At 35.6% G+C, this 27626-nt stretch overlaps 3 protein-coding genes and 1 long non-coding RNA gene across 9 annotated transcripts; 1 reads left to right on the top strand and 3 right to left on the bottom strand.

Moving 5' to 3' along the window:
- Window positions 1–5622: 5622 nt before the first annotated feature.
- On the bottom strand, window positions 5623–11140 carry LOC109172549 (ribonucleoside-diphosphate reductase large subunit-like). Of its 6 annotated transcripts, none has more exons than XM_019321716.1 (17): window positions 10629–11140; window positions 9948–10009; window positions 9762–9849; window positions 8949–9212; window positions 8542–8782; window positions 8380–8456; window positions 8126–8296; window positions 7961–8053; window positions 7721–7870; window positions 7534–7620; window positions 7256–7441; window positions 7071–7196; window positions 6728–6930; window positions 6497–6646; window positions 6278–6425; window positions 6102–6185; window positions 5623–6012 (listed from the first exon to the last, which is right to left on the bottom strand). In XM_019321716.1, exons 1-17 carry the CDS (start codon window positions 10854–10856, stop codon window positions 5917–5919), a joined length of 2454 nt encoding a protein of 817 aa, XP_019177261.1. In that variant the 5' UTR covers window positions 10857–11140; the 3' UTR covers window positions 5623–5916. The 6 variants fall into 6 exon arrangements, with proteins under 6 accessions (XP_019177261.1, XP_019177262.1, XP_019177263.1 ...); XM_019321717.1 differs by having other exon boundaries at window positions 7077–7196; window positions 7277–7441; XM_019321718.1 differs by having other exon boundaries at window positions 7721–7840.
- On the top strand, window positions 9331–25579 carry LOC109172554. The gene is made up of 3 exons (XR_002052758.1): window positions 9331–9341; window positions 21953–21959; window positions 25505–25579. It is a non-coding gene; the product is annotated as an uncharacterized LOC109172554 (long non-coding RNA).
- On the bottom strand, window positions 13177–19662 carry LOC109172547 (cellulose synthase A catalytic subunit 2 [UDP-forming]-like). Its single transcript, XM_019321715.1, has 14 exons — window positions 19226–19662; window positions 18224–18419; window positions 17928–18124; window positions 17412–17508; window positions 17152–17326; window positions 16783–17049; window positions 16304–16649; window positions 16086–16223; window positions 15881–16006; window positions 15562–15774; window positions 15212–15482; window positions 14938–15131; window positions 14504–14854; window positions 13177–14113 (listed from the first exon to the last, which is right to left on the bottom strand). The coding sequence occupies exons 1-14, from the start codon at window positions 19310–19312 to the stop codon at window positions 13526–13528; spliced, it is 3246 nt and encodes a 1081-aa protein (XP_019177260.1). The 5' UTR covers window positions 19313–19662; the 3' UTR covers window positions 13177–13525.
- On the bottom strand, window positions 22984–27042 carry LOC109172553 (WD repeat domain-containing protein 83). Its single transcript, XM_019321727.1, has 8 exons — window positions 26789–27042; window positions 26330–26432; window positions 25523–25630; window positions 24979–25088; window positions 24763–24870; window positions 24634–24679; window positions 24261–24392; window positions 22984–23585 (listed from the first exon to the last, which is right to left on the bottom strand). The coding sequence occupies exons 1-8, from the start codon at window positions 26995–26997 to the stop codon at window positions 23502–23504; spliced, it is 900 nt and encodes a 299-aa protein (XP_019177272.1). The 5' UTR covers window positions 26998–27042; the 3' UTR covers window positions 22984–23501.
- Window positions 27043–27626: the final 584 nt, after the last annotated feature.

Genomic DNA, 27626 nt, shown 5'->3' with positions numbered 1-27626 from the left:
TCTGAGGATCGGAGGATCTTTTAATTATATCTGGAAAAGAAAGGAAGAAGCTTAGCTTATTTATAAAGATTAGAAGTTAATTAGTTGTTGAAAACGCATGAAGAAACAGTAAGAATTGAAGTCAACGACCAATGAATATGAATGTTCATATTTACCTGATCGAGGAAGATACAAGTCCAGTACAATATTTGAAAGAAGCTAGAAATTATATTATAGAGGGTGCCGGAAGATTTGAACACATTAATAATATTCAAATCTGTTAAAATTATTATTAATAAAAATAAATTGTTTTAACAAACTGAAACTTAAACTCATGACCTTCCAGAAAAGTTATTTCATGTCATTAGACAACAAAATCATTGGCGAATGTGAACAATTTTGTTAAGTTAAAATGTAATATAATGTACAATATTTTTAACTTATGTACAAATCTATTAGCACTAAAAATGATAACAACAATTAGGGATATAACATGGATTGTATTCACATATAAAATGTTTTTAGATTTAGAGTTTAGGTATAATTTGTTTTTTTTTTTTTTTGAATCATTATCTATAATTTGTTAATTTTTACAATTCTAATTTTTCATATTCATTTACTACTCATAAATTAATTGACTCCATAAAAAGTTAAAATATAAGATGGTATGAGATTTTTTATATATAAAAATTATATAGATTTATTCTTGAATTAATTTAAAATTTAGTGAATAAAATTTAATTAATTAATTTTTTTTATTAAAGAAAGAAATCTAATAGACTAATTCAAATTGCTAATATGACGCACTATTTACAAAAGTTAAACCTCTAATCTCAAAACTGTATTAGCCCATCCGATCCGCTCACAATTATATTACAAATATTATCCATTCACCATGGTCTATCTCGTAAGGTGGATCACTGGCATAAAGTACATTTTTAACATATATTATTTGAGTTCTGAAAGTATATTATTTGATATACTATCAAATAATGAACTTTCAGTACACATATAATATACATTCAGTATATAAAAAATGTACATTTATTCATGATCCACAGTATAATTTATAATTATATTACTTGTCGGCTTAATCACTAGACCCTGTTTGGTAAATGGTCGTTAGTTGATAGTTGTTAATTAGCTGATTGAGTTAATTAGAAGGTATAACTAACAATGTTGCAAAAATCGCGCCTAGGCGCCGATTAGGCGCTAGGCGCCATTGCGCCGCCGCGAGGAACGGCCTCCGCGGCCGGCCGGCTAGGCGGCCGCCTAGACCGCCTAACCGGCCGGTTCGGCGCTATAATTTTTTTTTTTTTTTAATGTTGAAAAAGTTTCGGAAGGCATAACCTTTGACTCGGTTGTCCGTTTTGGACAATTTTTTTTTCAAATTGCGTATTTTTTCGATAGCTTTTAACTCTTAGCTCTTAATTTTAGTTTTTTTTTTTTATGTATTTAGATGGTTTAAACAATCTTTTGAACACTTTTACAACCACTTTCGTAAATAATTTCTAAGAAATAACTATGGAAACTTTATGTTTTATTACTAAATTTTAAAAATTTTTAATTTTTAATTTTATTTTTAATTAAAAAAATAAAAATAAAAAATAAAAAATAAAAAATCGGCGCCTAGGCGCCCCCGGCGCTAGGCGCCCCCTTAGCGCCTAGCGTGTTTTGCAACATTGATAACTAGTTAATAACATTAGCTAATTGTATACAAGTGTTTGGTAAATTAGCTGTTAGCTGTTTGGTATAATTTATTTTCTCAAAAAATTAATTGAAAAAATTGGTTTGAGTAGCTTTTTAAATTTTAGCATTTTGAAGTACAAAAAGCTAATTAACCAAACATTTATATTGATTTTTAAACCAAGTCAAATAACTAATATAATAATGATTAAATAAGTCAAAATTGATCTATAGATTAACTATTTTATCAAAGAGGATCTATATATTCCAAAGTGGTGGTTTCATATTTTATTTTAGGGTCAATTTTACCCAATTAATACGGTATGGAGAGGCCCATTACGATGTTTCACTTTGAAATTAGAAAAATCCATTTGAATGTATTAAATGAAGTTGACTTTAAATGCCTTAAATATAAGTTAGGACATAAATTGCAGATGTGTCAAATCCATACATACATTTTCTTGTTGTTCTTAGTAATACTCAAAGCCGACATCATGCGACTGCTTTTAAAACAAAATGTGTGAATTTATTTTGGGGTGGTTGATCAATTGAATGTGTTTTGAAGACAAATTTCGTTATTGAACCCTCAACCTCATGTTTAAGGGACAAGGTGTTGAACTATCATGCAAATTATGTTGGTTAAGTTTACTCATTATATATTATTATTATATACTAGTTTTTCACGCACATTGCGTGACTGATTTAATGCCTAATATTTGTATTTTAATAAGGAATTCAAACTATATCAATGTAAGATTATATAAGAGACGTTCATTATAGTTGGTATTAAAATTAATGTTTAATTTGCATTTTTAAAAAAATAATTATTTAAATATTTATTGCAGTTGATATGGTACATATTAGGAAGTAGATACTACTTTTGGTTGGAATTACTTTAAGTTTTGTTAATTCATTTTTGGATAGATTTGTCATTGTCTTCGTCTTCATATTACTTGTCCGTTTTTTTATTGGTAATGTCTCATGTACAATTGGGTTATTGGGGTTAGTTTGCAAAAAGAACAATTTAGTCTAATTAGTTTTGTTACATTAAAGAAATAGATGCATAGAATTTCTAAGTTGATTCACTTATACTAATACTGATCATCTTAGATAGATGGATCAAATTAGTCCACACTTATCACGAAAAACATAGTTCACATTTGTTCATATATATATATATATATATATATATATATATATATATATATATATATTACATTAGTCTAACTCATAAAATGCATTATATTATTCTAACTCATTCAAGAGGAATAAAGTTTTTATTACATATATGAAAAATATAATATAATATCTTTCCATTTTGATTTAAAATTATTACATTTTTCTTCAAAAATATTATATTTTCTGTTATACGTAATAGACACTTACCAATATTAGTTATTAACTAGGAAAAATGTAAAAGTATTACATTTTTTCTTATGAGTAACAAACATTTTATTCTTAATTAGTATTACATTTGATCATATAAATATGACATTTGAATATTGAATCAACTTGACTCGTCTCACGAATAAGGATTTATGAGACGATATGATCTTACACAAGTGTGATCCTATTTCGAAAATATAAATTTTACATGTCCTTTTTATACCTGGTCGGTTACATTCATTAGTAACAGTTTTGACCTTCCACTAGCAGTCGACAGTATGGGTAGCGGAGCGGCAGTTAGGTTGAACATAACGTTGACTTCAGTCAATACAGTCGACACCGAACACGGTTTTATCACTGTTTTTCTAGATGTTTCCATAGTTATCATAGTGAGTTAATTCTACCATCTTTTGTCTTTGGTGACAATTTTAAATTTAGTTTAGAATTTATCATTTTGTCATTTAACATTTGAGACTATTATTTTTTTGACACTTTTAATTTTTCTCATTATTTTGTCTATTTTTAGTAAGGATATTTTTGTTTTTATATTTTTCTTTTGTTATTTTTCGGTTTAGAACTTTAGTTAACCTATGATTTTTAGTAATCATATTTTTTAATCGATTTTTAGTAAAGTTCTAAACCAATTAAACCGGTTGAAACCAAAAAAATAATAAAAGAAAAATATAAAGAGACAAAAATGCCCTTACTAAAAATAGAAAAAGTCATGAGAATGATTAAAAGTGTCCAAAAAATAATAGTCTGAAATATTAAATGAAAAAACGATAGTAAATTTGGAATTGACACCAAATAGAAGGGACATCTAATGAAATTAACTCTTACCATAGTACAAGTTTTTTATTGTAGCCACTATTCAAAAATATGTTATGAGTAAATTTGTTATATAACTCTACCAATCAAAGGATCAGAATGAGATAAATCAGTCTATTTTATTCATAATCGATCGGCTCAAACTGAGAATATAATTCCAATATTCTTGTGTAATAATCAAACCGCATAGAATATGTAAACTTCACTAGAAAAAAATCAATGTAACAGACTCATCCAAGAGGGTGTTGGCAAGAATTTAACTCGTGACCTTCATATATGAGAATCATACTCGGCTCACTTGGTCACCTCTTTCAAAGCGATAGTTTTAATTTTTAATACAATCAATGGATATGTTAATTACCACAATTTATGACAACTACTATGTAAATGTAACAGTACAATAGTTGATCAAAAAATTAAATTGGTAATCACAAGATTTTAAATTCGACTTCAAATGAAAGTGAGCTATACTATTAACATTATTGGTTGCAGAGTCGAGAGTCGACAACCAAAGCGGATAGGTATGAGGTAACCGTCCAAAGAATTTAGAATAAATATGAAAGGTATTTACATTCTTGTTAATGAAATTGGATTTATATGATCGAAAGTCCTGAAATGTACGTTTGTTTTACCGAGTCTTCCCTCTATAATATGTAGAGTGTGGTGGAGTCAAAGTAAACGTTAATGACCATGAAGAAAGGGACAGTAGAAAGATGGGAGGTTTGGAACAAGACAAGATTGGATACAAACTCTTTGGTTACCATGTCACGGGACTACTGACAAATCACAACCAACTAATTTTGAAACATCTTAGATCATACAAAACTGTATCTCCATTTTTTTCCGTGATTAGATTCTAAGACCACTCCTCTTTAATTTTCAATTTAACATCTTAAAATAAGTTAATAATAAAAGATTAAATATTTTTACAAGCAACCAAATTTAATCACTGTCTTAAATAAATTTTAGAATAACCATATTGAATTGCGTGATTCTCATTTTTTAAAATGACCAACACTTTGTTATTTTTAAGGGGAGCACGAGATCCGACCTCACTCACCACATGACGGAAGAGCTTAACGGTCCAAGTCCGATAACTTGGGGTCGAAGGACTATCCTAAGGGGAGTTGGGGTCCGACCTCGTTCGCCACTCGACAAGGTCTCGGCCGACTTCTCGAGGAGATCTAAGCCAACCTCTCGAGGAGGTAACAACCGACCTCTCGGACCTTTCGAGGGGGTTCAAACAACCTCTCAAAGAGGTCTCGGCCGGCCTCGCGGTGATGGTATGGTCCCGGCCAATTTTCTGGGTCCAAAGTCGAGCGACTTCGATCAAAAATCGCTACGCCCTAAAGGCAATACGGGGTCCGACCTCGCCTATCTCCAAACAAATGAGCCACGGGTCTAACACTTGGCTGAGCCCAAGTTCAAAAAAAAAAAAAAAAAAAAAAAAAGCTAACTCATGAACGCACGAGCACGGGATCGGCCATAACCATATTGAATTCTTGATTCTCATTTTTTAAAATGACTAACACTTTGTATGAGTTTAAAAATACTTATAAGTCTAACCAAGACACCTCGTGGTTTAACTGAACAACTCGTGATTTAAGAAGATTGGAGGAATAGGCTATTACTTAGAAATATTATTCCTAGTAATAGAAACGGTTACCAAACAAAAAAAATAAGCCTATTTCTAGAAATACTATGTCATTCCCGGCCTATTCCGTGAACCAAACGGACCATAAAAGTAACAAAATATTGAATATCACTATTCATTACGTTTTCTCCTATGATACATAACAAAAGAGTAACACTAATATGGCATTTCAAGCCAAAGCTCAGATAGTAAACAACGCATAAGCTTGCAGACGAGGTGTAACTGCAACTTCTATACACATAATATATACGTAAAATATCTCACAACTAGTGTTTAACTGTCAACATAACATCATAATATACCAGTGAAAGACTACCAAAAACCCCAAGCAGAAAATCTCAAGGTCTCTTGGTTTGAGAAGATGACTCACTCACTCACTCTCTTTAACTTCCACAAGCCATGCACTCTTCTCGGTTTGTTAAAGAGCACACCATTTGTGCCATTTTGGTTTCATCATCAACAGCTGTTTTAGTTTTTTCCTGCAATAAAACACAATAGACTTCTTTGAGACTAGGAGATTAAATAGAAAGATGGCAATAAGAGGAAATGATAGCAGCAAGGGGGCTACATTGAGTATGGAAGTATCAACAGTGAACTTGATAGCATCAGCCGCTGCACGTGATCTGAGATAGTACATTCCAGTTTTCAGACCCTGCGTGTCCGTTTAAATAAGATAGACGATCAGAACACCGAGACAAATCAGAGTTGGAGAGATATGAAGTGATTTGAACACAGATAACATACCCTGGACCAAGCATAAAAATGCATGGAAGTAAGCTTTCCAAAATTGGGTTGGTCCATATGGATGTTAAGGCTTTGGCTCTGGTCTATGTAGCATCCACGATCAGCAGCCATATCAACCAAAGTCCTTTGCTTGATCTCCCACACAGTCCTAACATGAGTACATTATTAGCCAATGAATGGAGAATAATATGAAAAAGATAAAATGGATGAGAAAATTACTTGTAGATTAATTTAAGGTCGTCAGGAATTTCAGGGATTTTCTGCACAGATCCATCCTCATATATAATCTGGTTCTTAAGTGCAGGTGACCAAAGACCCATCTCAGTTAAGTCATGAAGAAGATGTTTGTTTACCACAACAAATTCGCCACTGTCAAAATACAACAGTAGTTAGAATTGGATAGGTAGCAAACTAAAATGTGAACTAACAGAATCTGGTGGGCAAAGAAACCTTAGAACTCTGCGGCTGTAAATGTTGGAAGTGTATGGCTCAAAGCATTCATTATTTCCAAGAATTTGGCTTGTTGAAGCAGTGGGCATTGGTGCTACAAGAAGAGAATTCCTTACTCCATTCTTTTCTATCATTGCTCGGAGAGCAACCCAATCCCATTGATTTGAGGGGGTGACTCCCCACATATCTGGCTGGAGGGTACCCTGAACAATAAAATCAATCATTTTAATCAGAAACCTATCTACAGGTGTAACCATTGCAAAATCATATATAAACTCTGGCAAATTTAACTTGCAATGACTACTCTAACTGATTAAAGCAAAAAAATTGCAGAAACACTAACATATACCTTGCTAATGGGACTACCCTCATAGGTTTCATAAGGGCCTTCCTTTGCAGCCAAATCAGAAGAAGCTTTCAGAGCATGGTAGTATATTGTTTCAAATATGTCTTTGTTTAGATCCTGGGCCTGCACATCAGATGATGTATCAGAACAAAAGAAATAATGCATCAAGAAGAAGGAATTACTGTTGCATCAAGGTAGTTCACCTCTGGTGAATCAAAAGCCATGCCGAGTAAAATGAATGTGTCAGCAAGACCTTGGACACCAATCCCAATGGGCCTGTGACGCAAATTAGAGTTCTTTGCAGTTTCAACAGGATAAAAGTTGACATCAATAATTTTGTTCAGGTTAGTTGTAACTATTGCAGTAACCTGTATTAATAAGAAGGAACACATTACCACCAAATTTATAAATTATAACATTAAGAAAGATATGAAGCAATTACTTATGGAACAAGTCAAACCTCTGCCAGTTTGTCAAAATCAAAGTATCGATTTATAGAGCCTCTGCTTCCAACAAGCTTAGATGGTTGTGATTCAATTGGAACCCCCTGCAAGATAAGAAGCAGGAAGTTGATTCAGAGAACATGTCTTTTATTTATTAAACAGTAACAGCACTAAATATGTATCCCATGGACTCAAGTAAATTACCTTTTCCCTGACAAATCGTGGCAAAGCAATTGAAGCCAGATTGCAGACAGCAGTTTCCGTTGGGCTTGTATACTCAATAATCTCAGTACACAAGTTAGAAGACTTAATAGTACCAAGATTCTGCTGGTTGCTTTTTTTGTTGCAAGAGTCCTATTACAGTGAAAACAAGGTTAACTAAAAACTAAAATGCAAATGAAGAATCAGATCAAGTCTTTAGCATATAAAGAGTATAGAACTAACCTTATATAGCATGTAGGGAGTACCAGTTTCTATCTGAGACTTCAAGATTTCAAACCAGAGATTTTGTGCCTGTACAACTTTCTTTGCCTTGCCCTGAGTCCATAAAAAGCCTCAGAACCAAGTATCAAGAACAGGTTCAGTGTGTTTGAATAATGTGACAATTACCTTTCTTTCATATTCTGTATAAAGTTTCTCAAATTCTTCACCCCAGCAATCTGCCAATCCAGGTGCCTCATTTGGACAAAATAAAGACCACTGCCCATTACTCTGCACTCTTTCCATAAAGAGATCAGGAACCCAGAGAGCATAAAAGAGATCTCGTGCACGATGTTCTTCCTGAAAGAAGGAGCACCATTATCTACTAAGTACTTCATAGTTCAAATGTAGGTAATATTAGAGTACAATTAGGCCAGTCATACCTTTCCATGATTTTTTCTTAAATCAAGAAACTCAAAGATATCCGCATGCCATGGCTCAAGATACACAGCAAAAGCACCTACATGCAGCACAAACATAAAACAAAAAATTAGCAGGATGCATGACCATAATTGACAATTCTACAGTAGAATCCAATTGCATACCTTTTCTTTTGCCACCTCCCTGGTCAACATATCTTGCAGTGTCATTGAACACACGTAGCATTGGAACAATTCCATTGGATGTTCCATTCGTCCCACGAATGTAACTCCCAGTAGCACGGATGTTATGCACAGAGACACCAATTCCACCCGCTGACTTGCTAATTACAGCACACTCCTTTAGAGTATCATATATACCCTCAATGCTATCATCTTTCATGCAGATAAGGAAGCAGCTACTTAACTGCAAGCATAACAAGAAGCAATCAAGAATATCTGCATTAGTATAACTAAAAGGGCATAAAAATCATCAGAGCTCCATTGTTTAAAATGGAAAGTTGATTTATTACAACAGACTAATACAGATTTAAGCAAATAAGCTAACTATTCTAATAAGAAAGTTGACTAACCTGGGGCCTTGGAGTTCCAGCATTAAAAAGTGTTGGAGAAGCATGAGTGAACCATCCTTGAGACATCAAGTGGTATGTCCTGATGGCAGATTCAATATCATTCTTGTGGATCCCAACAGAAACTCTCATCAACATGTGTTGTGGCCTTTCCACAACTTTCCCCTGAACCTTCAAGAGGTAAGACCTTTCAAGGGTTTTGAAACCAAAATAATCATAATCAAAGTCTCGGTCATATATGATTTCACTATCCAGACGAGCAGCATTCTGCAAGACAAAAGAAAGGAATGGTCAAGAATCACTAGGACCAAAAGGCAAAAGCAGGCATACCTTAAAAATTAAAAAACCTGACACAGTGAGTACCACCCCAATGACTGCAAATAGTACATGGCAATGGTGCATTAAATTCTCAACCTATTTGCTAGAGCTTTATAGATGACCAAATCAATAAGTTCGATAAAAAGACAAGCAAGTTGGAACAATAAGGGCTCCCGAGAAAGTTATGTATTACAATTCAAGGCAGCAAACTTGGCAGGGAAGGTTTACAGAAGATACTTCTTTCTTGGTTAAATAGGCAACACCGCAACAGAGCAGTGGGATTTAAGCATTTTCTGGGGAAATGAAACCTTATGTGATGGAGAAAAAGATAGAACTGGTTTGCAGACATCAAGCTATTAATCATTTAGAGATTTAAACAACTTATCAAAATAAGAAGGCATAATAATCATTGTTATACAACAAATTTTTGCTGTAATTATTCATCACAAGGCACACACCTAAGTGCATTTTAACAAGCAAAATGTTAAGCAACAATACCTTCATGATTATCTCATAAACATCATCAGCAATGAGAGGCGCTTTAAGTCCAGATCTCTCACTGATATGGTAATACATGTCTTTAACCCTGTAGCCATCATAAAGATAAACCAGTTTTTTTGGTCATTTAGACTTTAAACTAACATTGAAAACGGGAAAACAATCTCAAACAATTAAAGAACTTACGTCTCAGAAAATGATTTCTTAGTATTACTGTGGAGATTAGAAACAGCAATCCTTGCTGCCAACTGTAATAATAAAACAATTAGATAACAAACAAGTTCAAGCACTTCCATTTCCGCCCTAGAGTGTGAAGCATGTAGCTCATATGAAACTTAGGCCAAAACTTGGTATGCAATTAACAACTATCAGGCTACAAAAGCAAGTGCAAGATAAATTTCATAAACCATTACTTTTTCCTCATTACAAAACCAACCCTGCACATAGATTATGACAATAACACAAAGACAGCTCAAATTATAGCAGAGGGAAGGGGAACTGAAAAGAAGAAAAAAAAATGATATCAGATCATATATCACCTGGATAGAGAATTGTGTGAATCCACTACTAACTAGCAAAACACAGTAGGTAATATTTTAACCCTCTCAGCAAATAAAATGCAAAACTCAATCAAATTGACCAATATAGACCCCAATCAACAGATCAACGACAAAAATTAAACTTTTCAATACAATAAACAGGCATGAATCCAGGACTGATGATACAGGTATGAACAATGAAAATGACAGCAAAAGCATGTGAAACACCAGAGTTTAAGAGATAACTAAACCACCCTACAACCCAAAATGTTACTTAACACATAGAGAAGTATGGAATCGTAAAAGAGGATAGGAAATTGAAACGTACAGATGCGTAGTCAGGGTGGTTAGTGGTCATGGCGGCTGCGGTCTCTGCGGCCAATTCGTCGAGCTGGCTAGTGGTGACACCCTTGTAGACGCCCGCACAGACCTTCTGGGCAACAAGCACGGGGTCACAGTGGTCGGGGCTGAGTCGATAGCTCAACTTCTTAAGCCTAGCGGTGATCTTGTCAAAGTGCACGGCCTCCTGACGCCCATCTCTCTTGATCACATACATCTCTCCGATCAGGACTTTTGTCAAACAGCTCTGATTCAGACTAGAACCGGTAGCAATGATCGTTCTTTACTTCTTTCTTGGTGATGATCGTGAACTGAGCGGGATATGTGTTGGTGTATATATGTATAAGTTGAGATTTAGGGTTTTGATTTTTTGAAGTTTCCCTCCTCGGAAGGAGAGTAGGTCTGAATTTCCCCGCCAAAGAATGGAATGGCGGGCAAAATTGAAGAGTGCGTAAGAGCCTATTGAAGTGGGACCACGAATTGCACCAATTGCGCTGATTATATTAAAGATTTTAGCCCTTTAGGTATGTTCGTTTCGGTATTTAAAGTAATCATTATTGTGTGAACCGTGGTCTATATAAACATGTGGACAACGGTATTTTAATTCATAAAATATATAGAGTATTATCTTATCACAAAAATTTCATTATTTCCTCACATAAAGTACATAGTTAATTACTAAAATGGTCCATTTACTATAGCGAAATTATCAATTTGGTCCTTGACTATTTTTTTTAATCAATTAAGTCCCTCAACTTTAAAATTTTTAACAAATTTGGTCTTCCGTTAGTCAACCGTTAACTTAGGACTAAATTGATAATTTCTCTATAGTCAAGGGACCATTTTGGTAATTAACTTTAGGGGTGGGCAATTCGATTTAGTTTTTTCGAACCGTACCGAAGTAAAATACAGAACAACCGAACGATATTGGATTCTTGTATACCGAACGGTTAGATAAAAAATCTGATCCGATCCAATCCAAATTATTCGGTAAAAAATTGAACTAAACCGAATACCGTTTGTTTGTTTTTTTTTTTAAATATAATAATAATAATAATAATAATAATAATAATAAAATAAATAAATAAATACAAAGTAAATCCAAGTCCCTTGTTGCTTGCTCTGCTGTTCAGCTCATATTCTCACAGGTATCTCTCGTAAATGTTTTATTTGATTTCTTTATGGTTTGTTATCAAAAGTTCTATATTATGTGTTATTATGTTCACATAGTCCATATCCAAAGTCTAATATATAACAAAATAGCAATCCAAAGTTCAAACGAGATTCAGTTCAGTTCGATTTTTACCGAACAATTCAGTTCGGTTCGAGTTTTTACCGAACCGTTCGGTATACAAAAATCTATTACCGTTCGGTTGTTCGGTATATTACCGAATCTAACTAGTTTGGTACGTTTCGGTTCGAGAAAACTGAAGTGAATTGTCGACCCTTAAAGTTAATTACCAAAATGGTCCCTTGACTATAGCAAATTACCAATTTGGTCCCAAGTTAACGGTTGACTAACGGTCAAACAAACGGAGGACCAAATTAGTTAAGATTTTTCAAGTTGAGGGACTTAATTAGTCAAAAAATAGGCAAGGACCAAATTGGTAATTTCGCTATAGTCAGGGAACCATTTCGGTAATTAACTCAAAAGTACATTATACATTATTCTAATTCATAGAGTACATTCCAACTCATAAAATACATTATCTTACTTAAAATATTTTATTATTCTAATAGATAAAGTACATTATTTTACCCCATAATGTTTATTATTCTAACACGAGTACGGAATAATAATTTTTTTAAAACATCAAAACGACGCCGTTTTAAACCGTAGTCCACACAATAATTTGTCGTATTCAAAGTACTATTTGTCTTTTATTTGTTTGTCCACAAAAATTAAAATTCTTACATTAGATAGGAGATTAGGGGAGAGGTAAATCGCATCATAAAAGTTTTGTTCGACAAATTCAACTGAAAATGACGATAAAATCACTACATTATTATTCACTAATAGACAAAAAAAAAATACAAAATACTTTTGTTTCACATTAAAATGTGTCACTTAAAAGTTATATAATTAATGAGCTATTATAAATATATTTCAATTTTTAATGAATTTGAAATGTGTCATTAAAAAGTTATCTAATGAGCTTCTTTGTTAATCTTGAGTGTGGTTGAGTGGAAAATCCTTTAACCAAATGTCAAGGATTCAATTCGGCCTTACAATTTAGCAAGGAGATTAGTCATTGACTTTGTTTAGTAAAATAATTAATTTATTAGTTAATTTTAACTTATTTGACCACTATTAGCCGTTTGACTTAGTTAAAGAACAATATAAGTGTTTGGTTAATCAGCTTTTTGTAAATCTAAAATGTTAAAATTCAAAAAGCTACTAAAAACAACTTTGGTCCTATTCAAATTGGTCCTTGCTCAGTTAAATCAGATTTTAATGCTAAAATTCAAAAAATTACTCAGAATATTGTTATTTGGTCCTTGGTCAGTAGATGAATTTGATCCTATAATATCAGATCCAGAACCAGATTCCAATAATATAGAACACAATCTTCTTCACTTACAGTAATGGAACAAAATTTACACTCCTTTGAAGAGGAGAGGAGATTATACCAAAATGCAAAAAAAATCAATAAACATACAACTTAACAAATGAAACAATTGCTAAACAAATACTGTATGGATATTTCATATCTACACAGCTCCATCACCCCCCCTACTCTTTATTCCCTTCTATCTTCTCTTGTGACAAATAATAATCTCAGAACACACTATAATATATTTCTGGCTGAGAAGCCATGTCCAACGACGACGACTAAAGGGCTCGTGGCATCACTCTCAGTCGACGCTATTCAGACCCGCAGATTTCTATCGGTCATCGCAGTTCAGATTGCAGATTTCTAATACGGGCCCGTCTCTCGAGACGAAGGGGTTGACTCTTACCCACAGCAGGGTCAATATCGAAGCCAGGAGGATCGACCACACCACGACTATGGTCGGGGTGCGGTCTTGCTTTCCCATCAGACCTTTCAGGAACGGGTAGAGGTGAACGATGACCCAGAAAGCAAAGAACAGCTTACCGAACAAGGGGCCCCAAGAATCGTACCCGTTGTTGATTGCATCCGAGACACCAACCACGACCCCGATTATGTTTATTATGAGTAAAGTCATCGGGGGTATTAACAACGATGTCCACTTGAAGATATAGAGCTCGGAGAATTCCCCGTCGTCGCCTCCTTTCGACGTGACAGTGAAATTCGTGTCGACTCCGGCCAGTACCTTGAGCAAACCTTGGAAGAGAGCAAAGAGGTGCGAGGAAGCACCGCCAATTACCCAGAACTGCTCGTTTCTCCACCAGTCGTCTATTCCAACGCCACCCCATTGCATCTCAAGGATACCCGTGGCAGCAATAGAGATGAACATCGCCATGAACACAATGCTCGCGTAATTACTGATCTGGTAAACGAAGACTAGTTAGCCAAACCTCATACACGAGTTCCTTTAGGATAAAAAAGTAGACAATAAGTGAATGACGTGTCAAAACATCATCACTGTTAAGAGAATAAGAGAGAACATATGGGTTTATAAGGCCATGAGCAATGTTGAAACGCTAGGCGCCTGGGACGGCCTAGGAGGCCGACCGCCTAGCGCCTAGGCGCGATTTTTGCAACACAGGCCATGAGTTAGACTAGCTAATTGGTTGGATTCAATCTTTTATTGTGGTTTGGCCCATGTGCACTATAGCCCAGTTGAGTGACCCTAGCTCAATCTTAGTTTATAACACCCAGAGTCCCTAAGTTCATGGATGGAACAAGATGTACAAATATAAAAGAGTCATGAAGTTACCTCGGGAACAATAAATTTCCCGGTGAGGAGGCAGATGGCCGGTAAGGAACAGTACACGATCAAAGGAATGGAGGTCAAAGGATATACAACAGAATTTATGTACGAAAACCTTTCCAGAAACTTCAAGCCGCCTCCATAGCCATACCATATCGGGCAATGCTTGCTGAGTAAAATCTCGACGGATCCAAGAGCCCATCTGAGAACCTGGTGGAGACGGTCCGAGAGATTGATAGGAGCGGAACCCTTGAATGCAGGTCGTTTAGGCATGCAATACACAGACCGCCAACCATGGCAATGCATCTTGAATCCCGTCAAGATATCTTCCGTAACGGACCCATAAATCCAGCCAACCTGTTTAAACATTCAAGTACTTGTCAGCAAAGACGTTATACGAAAAACATTAACCGGCAAGAGACGTATTTCTCGTTCCTTACCTCCTTTCCCCATTCCGATTTATCTTCATAACCGCAGCTGATAACATGAATGGCTTCTTTTAGGAGTGTCGTGGCACTAGCAGCATTGGGAACACCTCCATTTTCTAAAAGCGTCGAGGCTATAAAAGTAGGAGATTGGCCGAATTTTTTCTCGAGCTTAGTTTGGGAAGCCTGAGATGGATCAACACTCGTTTCTGCATTCAAGTTATCCCAAATTATCATATGAACGGGCAGTGTGTTAACGATAAATACATTTACATAAACCTTAGCTTACCTTCAATTCCTTCTTCAATCGTCTCAAGTGCATGTATTTGTTTCGACGTATCCCTCTGCTTTGTTTTCTTCTTCGTATTTCTCTTTGTTTTTCCTTTCCCGTTCTTTTTACGCCCAAAACAGCAACACAATTTCGACCAACAATTGCAAGTTTTACTTGGCCGCTTCTTCTTCGAAGGAGCATCATATCCATAAAGTGCTTGCCTTCTGAATACACATCCAGTTCCAACGTAAATTGGTCCTTGTATACCGTCTAAGCCTTTCATGTTAATCTGTTTTTACGGTCAAGACGGTGAGAAAAGAATACTGTAATTTAACAAAAAAATAAATAAAAAAGGGAGAGATACATACATCAAAAAATACAACATTTCGGTTCGAGTATCTATCGTGACGATCAATCCCGTCAAACCTTTGCGGAAACTGCACGTAGCAGATTTTCTTCCCGGAAGTGGGGTCCATCATAAAACACATGGCCTCTCTCAACGCTTTGCTATTATTGATATAATGGTCGCAGTCAACATTCAGAAGGAAAGGAGCGTTCGAGATAACGGCCGAAACCCGCACCTAATGTCGGGAAAAATTTCATTGCATTAATCAATTAATATTCTTCATTTATTACCAAACCCGCTAGCATGTACACGCCATTGTTAAGTGATAATAATGAGCTTACCAACGCATTCATCGCTCCCGCTTTTTTGTGATGATCGAATCCAGGTCTCTTTTCACGAGAAACGTAAACCAACTGAGGCAACTCATTTCCTTCAATATCTCGAACGCCATCTTGACCAAGGAAAACCTACATACACGACGAATCTTAGCCGAGATACTAAGAACAAGAGATCGTAAAGGTTATTAATATTTAGATTCTTACTAACCTGGATCATACCGGGATGATCTCTGACATTGTTTCCCGGCCAAGGAGTACCATCCTGCATTGTCCAGCCTTCCTCGGGAACTTTTTGTGCCATTGCAACCAAACCATTTATCCGAACTTTAAATTCTTCATATTCTCTCTATATGAATAACGAAATCAATGAATCAACAGAAATCGGGGATAGATAGAATAAATTAAAAGAAGTGGGAGTATAAGTACCTTCATTGCACGCCGTTCCCGGACGAATGCCGGGTTAACTTTGTCTTTCAGATAGTCAATTTTCTGAGAAAAATACCATTCTGGAGCCCGGGGTTCGATATTAAACTTTTTGGAGAAGGGAACCCATTTCCTAGCAAATTCAGATGTCTCGGAAAGGGCTTCAAACGTAAGCATTGCAGCACCATCATCCGAGACATAGCACGATACTTTTTCGACAGGATAATCCACAGCAAGAATGGATAAAACTGTATTTGCAGTGATTAACGGAGGCTCTTTCATTGGATCAACTGTGCTGACGAAAACGTCAATAGGCGCCAGTTCAGACGCCCTTCCTTCTCTCTCGTACCTAAAAAGGTAGCAAGTAGGAGGAAAATCACATTCTCTTCTTAATAATTACTACTAGAGACTTTCAAGTTTAGATATTGCAAAAAGACGTATATTCGATGTGTAAATAACATCTAATTATCGAGACCATCTACCTAAGCGATAGCCGATCAAGGTATGTTTCTCTAACTATTGGGTACCACTTTGGGAACTGATCGAGAATCCATGATGCCGCAAACCATATCTCGCAAATCACTGAAGTCAACCACAAACCATACGCATTTGCAACTGGATGAAGAATCCGATAATGGAAAAACAAGCCAAGAATGACGAGGCGGAGAATAATTAGAATCCTGTATGGGCTTATTTTGCTTGAAGGAATCGGCAATTTTCTCGACAGGGGCTGTCTCCCTTCATCCATCCTGAGAACACATTTCCAAAACGCTGGTTAACAAATTCATCCATTACGATTTGATTCAATAGACAACTCGGGCTTATAGTATAAACTTGACCCGTTTCCTTACATTGGCAAATCAGTATCGTCAAATTCATTTCCATCAATGCTTCCGCCCTGATGCTTTACCACCTGAAGCTTGTCGCCCTGCTTTTTCTTCCAGTCCTCCATGCGGTCCTTCCATGCCACACTTCCATAGCCATATAATGCAATGTCCTTCTCTGGAACCATTGGCCTACATTGCGCTGATAGACAAAGAATTTAGCGGTTCTCTCTTTTAAAAAAATGACATTCTAGAGAAACGAAATTGGATAGACCAGAATAACTTACCAGATGCAGATGGCTCGCCATAAGGAGAAGCGCCATTTACAACACTAGCAGATGAAGGTAGTATGAGTGCATTATGATTGGAGGAGATTTCAACGTCCTAGAACAGGGAAAAGAGCCAGCAAGTAAGACACATGACATGGACAACAAAACCGAGGACCACTGTTGCAAAAATCGATCTAGGCGCCTGCCAAGCGCCTAACTTGGCCGACTCGGCTGCCTAGCGCCTAACTTGGCCGACTCGGTCGAGTTAGCTGAGTTGAGTTAACCCGGTCGGCTAAATCTTGCTAATTTTTTTTCATTATATATATATATATATATATATATATATATATATATATATATATATATATATATATATATATATATATATATATACACGTGCAGTGTTTTTTCTTTTTTAGTAAGTCGCATAGGCACCCGCCTAGGCGCTACTCTACCACCTGACTAGCGCTCTAGCGCCTACTGCAACCATGCCGAGGACAGTTCATTTATGCACAAGACATGACGGTTAATTACCTCTTCACCATAGGTCAAAAGAGGGATTTCTAACCCAGGGCTAGATGCTTCGTTTCCAGATGAACTAGCATGACCGCCATGGCAATGGGAAGAAGGAACTGTCCCAGCACCGCCCAAAGCTTCAACATCACAGTCAAACTCATGCTCTAAGTCATCAATGCCATCTTCTTCCTCATCCCCGTCAACCCGAGCACTACCTACACAGTCCACGCAATATATTACTTCCATAGTTCGTAAAAATAAGTACGTCTCCTCCAATGAGAGCGTTTCACGCAAAGAGAGAAGACATCACTTGCCTTTGAGACGCTTGTACCTAGTTTTGCACTGAGGGCAGGCCTGGTTTCCCTCTCTTCTCTCATACTCGTAGCAAGGCCGGCATACAGGGAAAGCACATTCGTTGCAAGCAACAAAGACTTCTCCCTCTGCTGTGATCTCTATCTCATCCCCGCAAATCTGGCATATTTGGCCACTTAATTCCCGCACTGATTTTATCTGGAATAGAATTGTCATCAAAACAACGATCATACTACAATCAGCACCTAAATGTCAATAATCTATGTAAAACATAAGTATCACCTTATAGGATTTCTATCTCTACATGATCTTTCTAATCTACTTTTCAAACAATAATCAGTGGAATTCCCAAATATATCTCCAAAGACGATAAATTGAGAACTTAACCAAGCTTTTAGCAACCATTTTATCCCCACTTCAAGAAATTAACCATTAGTATCTTGATATGAGTTCTTCATGACACTCCCAAACAGGAGAAGATTACAAGGGACAAGTAAATGGACAAGAAAATCCAGGTGTTTTAAAGTTATATTCACATCCATAAGTGACTGCAATGGAGAGTTTGTTAACACAAACACACCTGCAGAAAATAGTGCTATTTTTTTATTTTATTTTTTAAATTTTAGTTGCAGTAATTATCATAATATAGACATGGAGATCACTCCTAAAGCAAAATTAAAAAATTAAAAAGTAAGAAAGTAAATGCTTACTGTAGCACAAAAAAAACACTACAGACACAGCTCAAAGCAATCCTCCAATCAAATACCAGGAAAAAAAATAAAATAATAATAATAATAAAAGTAGAATATTTTTAGAGCTCCTCTATGCAAATTAAGAAGTCTGAAAACCCAGTCTCAGATACTCAAGGAGATACAGCATTAGACTATCACCAGAAACCCTAGTTATAAAATTTCTGAAAGGATGATTAGAAGTCATAATAATCAAAATATGCATAGAAGTTAGAACCAAACAGAACAAAAAAAAAACGGTTTTAAGAGACTTACTTTACCGATTTCATCGGCATTGATGAGCACAAACTCATTCCTATTGTGAGAACCAGCAATAAGTCTTCCTCCAGTATTCATAGCCATTCCCAGAACCTCCACGAAATCACGGATACTGAAATTACCCAAGAATCCAGGTCAAAGATTCAAGCTTTCAGTGCCAATAATCAACTAAACCCAAAGGTTCCCCCTTTTAGCGTAAACCCCCCATCAAAACCCAACAAGAAGGAAAAGCAGCTGGTGAGAGAAAAAGGCAATGCCAATTAAAAAGAAAAAGGGGGCCGAAATGATTAATAGAAAGCTGGAGAATTCCAATGATTTAAGTAATTAGAGTACGCGTAAGTTAATAATAGGGAGTAAATCCAAAGAATCCTCAAAACAAATCCCAAAAAAAGTTAAAAGATGAGTGTGAGATTGTGAGCTATGGGTTTACATTCATGAACAAGCAAAGCATTCACGCTGTAATTTAGCTGGAGTTGGACTAAAAAGTGATATAAAGTTGGTATAGTCAGAGATCAATCAAGTCTTGACACGACTTCTGATAAAATGAAAAACCAATAAAGGCAACTTAGTCAAATTCATCAAATTTGATAATCACAAAATTATAAACTTTAACAAAAATCAATTAACTATAAACACTCTAGACTAATTTACCTTCTCTTTCTAATTCTTTACCGACTAAAATCAAATAAATTGATCTAATATAATATAAACTCTTCAGATAATGACTAAAAAACGTAGGCGTGGGGAAGGGGCACTCTCAGCTCTCAAAGAAAGAATCTAAAAGGGATTATACGAAGTACAAACACAAATTTGTACACCGTATCTATATTTGTGGCCTGTGTGTTGGCGAGTACGGGTAAATTGGGTGGGGCCCTGCCTGCCGCGTTATATTGTCCCCGAGCAGCTCTCTCTCTCTGGCTGTAAATGTAGAGAGAGAAGGATAGTGAAACCAGCTCAGCAATGTTGAAGAAAATATGTAAATGTGAGTTTACGTTTCTTTTCAGGACTTTTGCCACCATTTTCACACTGGATCAACATCCCGATGTTTCCGTTATTCTTCTTTTTATATTTTTATGGAAAATTATTTTGGAGTGGAAATACAAATAGTCAAATAGTTTTTTTTTTTCCACTTTTGTCTGTTATGTACACCTCTTAGGTCTTAGTCCTCTCACATTAACTATCAATTTTTATTTTTACATTGAATGCATTACTATCAAATTTCTTTTGCATTTTACCCATTGTGGTACGAATAATTTGAATTTAAACAGCAGGACCAGCAAGTAAACAGCACATTGAAATATAATAATTAAAGGTGACAAGAATTTAATACTGTGAAAAAATTACTTCGTACCGTACTAATTACTTAGGATGCGGCTCGTGTATCTAAAATTCATGTTAGCCCAGATTATGAAGATCCATGGTATTGACTTGGAGACTCCAAATAAATTTATTCAGTAAAGAATGCCTATAGAAATATTGTTGGAGATTATGTGTGTGCCCCAGGTGCTTTTAATAAATGGGCTATACTTTGGAAACTATACCTCCCAAATGGGAGATATTCTCGTGGATAGCAATTTGTGATATTCTCTCTACTACTACCAATTTGATTTTAAAGAGGGTGGAAGTGAGCCCTACATGCCAAATGTGTGGTTTGCCTCATGAAGATGTTATGCATGCTCTAGTATTTTGTGAATATTCTAGACTTGTTTAGAATGTTACAGAATTACCAATCACAAATATTGTTACCAACTCCTTTCCAACATGGTTTATGGGTGTATTAGCAGTCTTGACAGAAGACCAATGTGGAGTGATGATCGCCGTGTTGTACCATCTGTGGGGAAGCCGAAATTCGGCCATGTGGAAGGGGGCTCTCCCACGCCCAGCCGATGTTTGGAGGAGAGCTGTCACCGCCATGCACTCTTTCCGACAGGTGCATCACCGCCCTGCACAGCCCACGCCAGCAGCAACAACAATGATCGAGGACCACGGCGGCCCGCGATGCTATGTCGACGCGGGTTTCCGGCAGGACACCGGGGAGGCCACGTACGGCATTGTGTTACTCTCTTCAAGAAGCTCATTCATGTCAGCAAGAAATGGCAGGCTACCCGCCTGTTTTTCACCACTTATGGCGGAGACCCTAGCTTGCAAGGAAGCGTTATCTTGGCTTATGGAAAAGAATGTCACAACGGTGAGCATTCTCACAGATTGCTTGGTTATACGAAGTGTTTTACACCAGGAAACAACATTTATCCTGTCCTATGTTGGGGTTGTGGTGGATCAATGCAGGATTTCTATGTCATTATTTAATTGTTGCTCATTAAGTTAGGTTTTTAGGCAAGTTAATTTACATGCTCATACTCTAACTTCGTTAGTTTTTACTCAGGATCAGTCTATGAATTGGGATTCTATCCCTCCTGACTCTATTGCTGTTTGATTCATTAATACAATCTTCTAATATATATGAATTTGTATTGATCTAGAATTCTCTTGATATTTGTTGTTAGTAATAAATAAATTATATACATGCTGGGGCTTTTTATTGCGTCACGGAGAGCTCTTCATATTCTTATTTATTTATCATTATTATTATTATTATTATTATTATTATTTGTGTGTGTGTGTGGGGATACAAAGTCCAAAAGCTTGGTCACGAGTCCAACAGTTATGGTTCATTACGTACTGTGCGACTGTACCCGTCTGTTAATTTACTTAATCAGGTGTTAGATGTTTAGTAAAGAAAAATATGAAAACTGAATATAGAGTTAAAAAAGAACTGCATTCGAATTCCTCTTCTCATAAAGTAACACCTTTTAATTTTCTTCACTTAGGGCTCGTTTGGTTCGCTGGAAAATATTTGAAGGGAAATGGAATTGAAATTTCATGGAAAAAAAATTTCAAGAAAATAGATTTCATTGTTTGGTTGGTGGAAAAGAAATTACTGGGAATATGAATTCCATTGTTTGGTTGAGTTTGGAATGGTAAGGAATAATGTGTATAATGACAAATATAACCCTACACAACAATAATAATATAATAATAATAAGAGTAATTAATAAAGAAATGTGAGGGTAAAATTGGCATATTAATTTTCCATGGAAAACCTTTTCCATAGAAAACAAAATACCTAACAAAAGCTAGGAATTTGTTTTCCTCATACTCAAGGAAAACTTTTTCCATCCAACCAAACAACATAAAACATCATTTTCCTTCACTTTTAGGAAAACATTTTCCATGAAAAATGTTTTCCATCCAACCAAACACCCCCTTAGCTCATTATGCTTTCCGTCCAAATTGGTACCATCCATTAAGAAATAAACAGATAAATAGATCTGGTTACACTTTATAAAAAGGAAAATAAGAGAGAAAAGAAAAAGAAAGATAAATAATCCACTAAATAATAGGAAAACGCCACATTTCATAAATTAAGTATATATATATATATATATATATATATATATATATATTATTACAAAGGAAGGGGATACCCATACAATCTACACCTACACTGAGGCTCGAAACCTAGCCCTCCCACATAAGAGAGCAATCCGATAACAGTGGACTACAAGTCACTTGGTATAAATTAAGTATATATAAATTGATATATTACTAGGTTATTTGGGATAAAAGGTTTGAGAAAAATAACCTTTTTTCCTGAGTATATGGTTTTCCGAAATTTATTTTATGTCAAGTTGACATAGATGGGGTATAAAAAGTGAAAATAATTGGTTATTAATTAATGATTAATATAAAGGCTATGAAAGCAACCTGACTGTTCAAATTTGTAAATATTTTATTCATATATGAAAGAAAGAGGGAAAAAAAGGTATAAAATGACAACGGGAAAGGGAAAACTGGAAAAAGAGAAGAAAACAAAGACTATTGAATGGACAGCTACCCAGCACCAACCAGAGCTGTAACGGTCAATTTCCAGCAAATATTTCATAATAATGGTGCATGTGACAAATTCACTACCCAAATCATGTGCTTATGGAATGGAGTCCGCCAATTGTTGCATAAGTTACACAAGTCAATGATTATGCCAATATAGATAGTGGATAATGCGATGCAGCCAGCACCTAAGTCTGTCTTTTATCGTTTTATGTTTACCTGCTGCTTCTTATTGGCCAGTCTGTAGGTGCGATTTTTGTCTTGGCTCTCACCTCTGAACTAATGTAAGTGTTGTGTTCAGTTCCCACTGAGCGATGCACATCTACAGCGCTGATATATTTAGATTGAAAGATCTTAGGTCTTTGGCTGGATTGGGTTTGTCGTTTCAAGTTTTCCAAACCCGGATTGTCCCATCAACCGATGAAGTTATCATGCAGCTGTCTTTCGGGTGATAACTCACGCTCGTTACCTGAATGCAGTAAAAGAGTTTTGCAAAATCATAAAGAGAAATAGATAAAAATTGAATCCTAAATACATGGATCTTTCCTTTCAGTAAGAATATGAAAATAATTGAGAATGGGAACAAGACCAGGCAAGGGCAAGCAGTTTTAGACAATGTTTGTTAGAGGCAGTTGGAAACAAGTGCAATGATTGTCAAATACCAACAAAATTTAGTAGAAAATATCATTCAACCAAAGTATAAGGTTTTATTTCATTCCAGAAATTACAATTTGGTCCAACCAACATAAACAGAAAGTAAGCAGTTGTGTAGCAGGTGGACCTTCCAAAATTTCTTGGCAAATGGATTAAAAGATTAGGTTATCCTAATTACATATATTATAATTGATTAGTTGAGTTAAAATAGATTGGATGCTGTAGAAAGTAGTAACAATTTTCTACATTGTTACATGCTACACATACTCCAAAATACTCTCAATCTACTACACATTCTCACTTAATAAGAGTTACGGTGAAGCTGCCACACCAAATGCACTACTACATACATAATATTTATTAGAGCAGTGCCCAATTTGAGTAATATGAGAGATAATAACATGTGTGAAAATAAAAACTAACAATAACTTAAAGAGGACTTATAAATGTGTTCAAAATCCAAAACTTGCATTTTAATAAGAAACTTTACCACAGAAGCATGAGCCTTGAAACTGGATGTTACGGACGCATCAACCAGATCCCAGAAGTAAAGAAAACCATCTTCAGAACCACCAATCACATGTGCATCAGTGTTTGTGAGACAGCAGTCTGTTTTAGAAGTCTAGGAAACAGCAAAAACTGGTTAGAGGTTATTAATTAGCTAATGACTAGATGCAATAAACTCCATGATACTGCTTTGGATGCACTAGAGAAAGCAAACCGTGGAAAAGTATTGTACTGAATCCATTGACAGTGCATTACTAATCAGTTTATTAATGTATTAAAACAAATGTTATTAATTTTGAATTTGTTAAGGAAATTCATGATCAAAAGTTAGGTCCAGGCCAGGCTTGACCACAAACCTTGCAAGTATGACCCTTATATTCTTGCAACAGTTCACCACTAGACCTGTCAGAATAGAAGCAAAGAAGGTAATGAATTATGTCCCCTCATCACTAATATGAAAATAAACAAGACTGCAGAGAAATTACCTATCCAGAAGTCGCAAGGTTGAGTCAAGACAGCTAGCTAGTATACAGTTCCCATCATTTGACAGAGAGATACAATTCACAGGTTGCCCCAAGCTGTCAGATATTTCCCTGGTAAATCAATACAAATATTGGTACACTTAGCAATATCTTGCGAGTATTTCAGTCTTTAATTAAAAATAAAAAAGGATTCCAGATTTTTGTTGAAGTGCTACTTACCTACCAGTTCGAATGTCAAATGTTCGAACAGTTCCATCAACACTTCCAGCAATTATTTCAGTTTTTGTCAAACAGACTGACATGACACTATCTAAAAATGTGTCAATAATCTGCATATTATTGAAAAAGATTATAGCTAGGCCAGCAAAACAAGATATAATGATAATACGAAGAAAGCGTTAACATTTTATAATGAACAGATTCAAAACCAAATTACGAATTTTACACATAAATGAAAAAGGTTATAGCTTAGTCAGCAAAGCAAGACAAAACATAATAGAGGAAGAGAGCATTAAAATTTCACATTAATAGATTTGAAACCAAATCAGGATAGAGTGTAGATGACTTTTATAACCATCCAGCAGATGTAATCACATACACAGCCAATTCTAGTCTAACTATAATATCACAAAACCAACAAAATTTTCCCTACTTCATTGGCAACTAAAAAATTATAATTACTAGCAAAACTTCAGAGGTTTTTTAAAAATATAGTTTCAATGTGACTAATAGCCTACAGTATAAGAAAGGGAAAGTTACGAACCTGAATTGGCTCAGTGCTGTGAGATTTGCAGTCCCAGGCGCGCAAAGATTTATCATATCCAGCAGATACAACTACAGTAGAATAATCATTAAACTTCACAGCATTCACCTGGCAATGATGTTGAAGATGACAGTGTGAGGTAATAGTGGCAAACAAGCTAATGCATTAATTTATAATACAGAAAGACAACAAACTAGAGCAAGCAAACCTTTCCATATTTAATTAATTAGAAAATAAAAACAGTATTCGTGGAGCAGAAACAAATCAATCATTTAAAATAGCAAACTTGTAAAACTGAAGCTTCAGCTTCTCTGCATGAAGCTACATGTTCATATAAAATTAAAAGCTTAAAGCAAAACTATAGATATGAGATATCATCAATCATACATACCCAGAACATTTCTAAGTGTATGCACAAGTATATGCAAAGTTATGTATGAATAGAGTAACATGATTTGAATCTTTCAGAATTTTGTCCAATATACTCTAAAACTGTTAATGGCATGATTCACGTCTATTTTTCCTGCCAAGCTCACTTTGAAAGGATATAATAAGTTTTCCACTTTCCAGAATTTTCTATATTTCTAACATCTATAAGCACAGTTTTTTACAACAGTCTTTTCCACCTCTATAACCATCCAATAATGACTATTAGTGCCATGAATACCCTTCCAAAATCCGAAATAGCGTACTGTGTAATGTGTAATGTGTAATGTGTAATGTGTAATGTATATACCACAAGCTTAATAAAAAGTATTTTGAAGTGTCTAAGATATTATGTTGAATTTCACCATACTTGTATCTTACCTCACTGTCATGGCCTCTGAATTTTCTAATTACACGGCCTGATGCCACATCCCAGTAAAATATTTGCCGATCACCGCCACAGGAACATAGCTTGGAGTTATCCCTGCATTTCCAAAACAGTTGAAGGTCACAAGACACAAGTCATCAAATTTTGCACTTAGAATCTAAAAAGAAAAAAAAAAATCAGTGTAAAAAGGCATGTCAACTGCTGCTAATGCACAAATGCCGCATTTCATTAGATTTGTGGCATTCAACAACACTTCATTAGTTGAACTTTCTTTCAGCACAAAACACTTTTGTTGTGGTTTGTATCTGTTATACATTATACACGCGCATATATTTTTGGTTTTGATAACGCAGTTACTGATCAAATACAAGTAATCTTCCTCCGCTGTGAGAGAAGTAGAAGTAGAGTATAATCCTGTAAAATATGATGAATAATGTGAGGGAGAACAGTACGAAGTGACGTGGACGTCTCGAACTTCACGGCCGTGAGATTTGTAGGTCTTGACGTGAATTCCACGGTGCGGATTCCAGAGGCGGATGGTGCGATCCCTCCCGCAGCTCAGGCAATACTCGCCGTTGCTATTGAACCTCACAGCCAGAACCGCTCCCTCGTGTCCTCTCAGGACGTTCGCCTCCCTCTTCGGCAGCTCCGCCGCGCTCATCCTCTTTCCCACCGCGAATGGGCTATGCACCTATGCTTCTCCCTGAAATCCGGTAACTGAAAGAAGCGAAGCCCAATAAGACATTCTTCGATAAGCCCATTATATTCTGCATAGTAAATGGGCCTCTTTAGAAAGACGAGAGATATATGATGGATGATTCTCTATATAATGTACTATCTATTTCATTTGGTAAAATGATCACTCATTTAAAATGACAATAAATATATCATCACATTACATATATTTTTGAAAAAAAAAAATAAAATCAAATAGGCTTCTAAACTTTATACTAAAAGTCAATTAAACATTTCAATTTTAAAAAAAGTACAATTAAATCTTTATTTTTAGTTAAATAAGTCAAATTTACCGGGTTACCAGTAAAATTACATCCTTAACTCCATTTTTTGCTGCTAACCGGAGAAACTTTATAGAAAACATCACCATCTACCAAATGAAAGCCTTCTCGGGTAAAGGCGACCAGTAAATGTTTAATTGCACTTTTTAAAAATTTTGCTGGTTAACTTCTTCCGTCTAAATTACACCCGTCCTATTTAATTATTTTTTCTATATTTTTTAATACATATATCACGTCAAACTAATTCTAAACCTTTAGGGTCTAATGTCCAAAC

This window comes from Ipomoea nil, unplaced genomic scaffold (genome assembly GCF_001879475.1).
Source record: "Ipomoea nil cultivar Tokyo-kokei standard unplaced genomic scaffold, Asagao_1.1 scaffold0418, whole genome shotgun sequence".
NCBI classification, from domain to species: domain Eukaryota; kingdom Viridiplantae; phylum Streptophyta; class Magnoliopsida; order Solanales; family Convolvulaceae; genus Ipomoea; species Ipomoea nil.
This window is presented reverse-complemented; position numbering and strand designations above follow the sequence as displayed.

Excerpts from the sequence above, each read along its gene's own strand:
- LOC109172547 (XM_019321715.1), bottom strand. The coding sequence starts at position 19,312 with ATGGCTATGAATACTGGAGGAAGACTTATTGCTGGTTCTCACAATAGG. Across the intron at positions 16,650-16,782 it reads CTTGATCGGCTATCGCTTAG|GTACGAGAGAGAAGGAAGGG; the intron begins GTAGATGGTCTC and ends CTACCTTTTTAG. Across the intron at positions 15,483-15,561 it reads GAAATGTTGTATTTTTTGAT|ATTAACATGAAAGGCTTAGA; the intron begins GTATGTATCTCT and ends CCGTAAAAACAG.
- LOC109172549 (XM_019321716.1), bottom strand. The coding sequence starts at position 10,856 with ATGTATGTGATCAAGAGAGATGGGCGTCAGGAGGCCGTGCACTTTGAC. Across the intron at positions 9,213-9,761 it reads TTTATGAGATAATCATGAAG|AATGCTGCTCGTCTGGATAG; the intron begins GTATTGTTGCTT and ends TTTGTCTTGCAG. Across the intron at positions 7,621-7,720 it reads CACGATTTGTCAGGGAAAAG|GGGGTTCCAATTGAATCACA; the intron begins GTAATTTACTTG and ends CTTATCTTGCAG.
- LOC109172553 (XM_019321727.1), bottom strand. The coding sequence starts at position 26,997 with ATGAGCGCGGCGGAGCTGCCGAAGAGGGAGGCGAACGTCCTGAGAGGA. Across the intron at positions 26,433-26,788 it reads CGAGACGTCCACGTCACTTC|GGATAACTCCAAGCTATGTT; the intron begins GTACTGTTCTCC and ends TTGGAAATGCAG. Across the intron at positions 24,871-24,978 it reads TTTGACATTCGAACTGGTAG|GGAAATATCTGACAGCTTGG; the intron begins GTAAGTAGCACT and ends TTGATTTACCAG.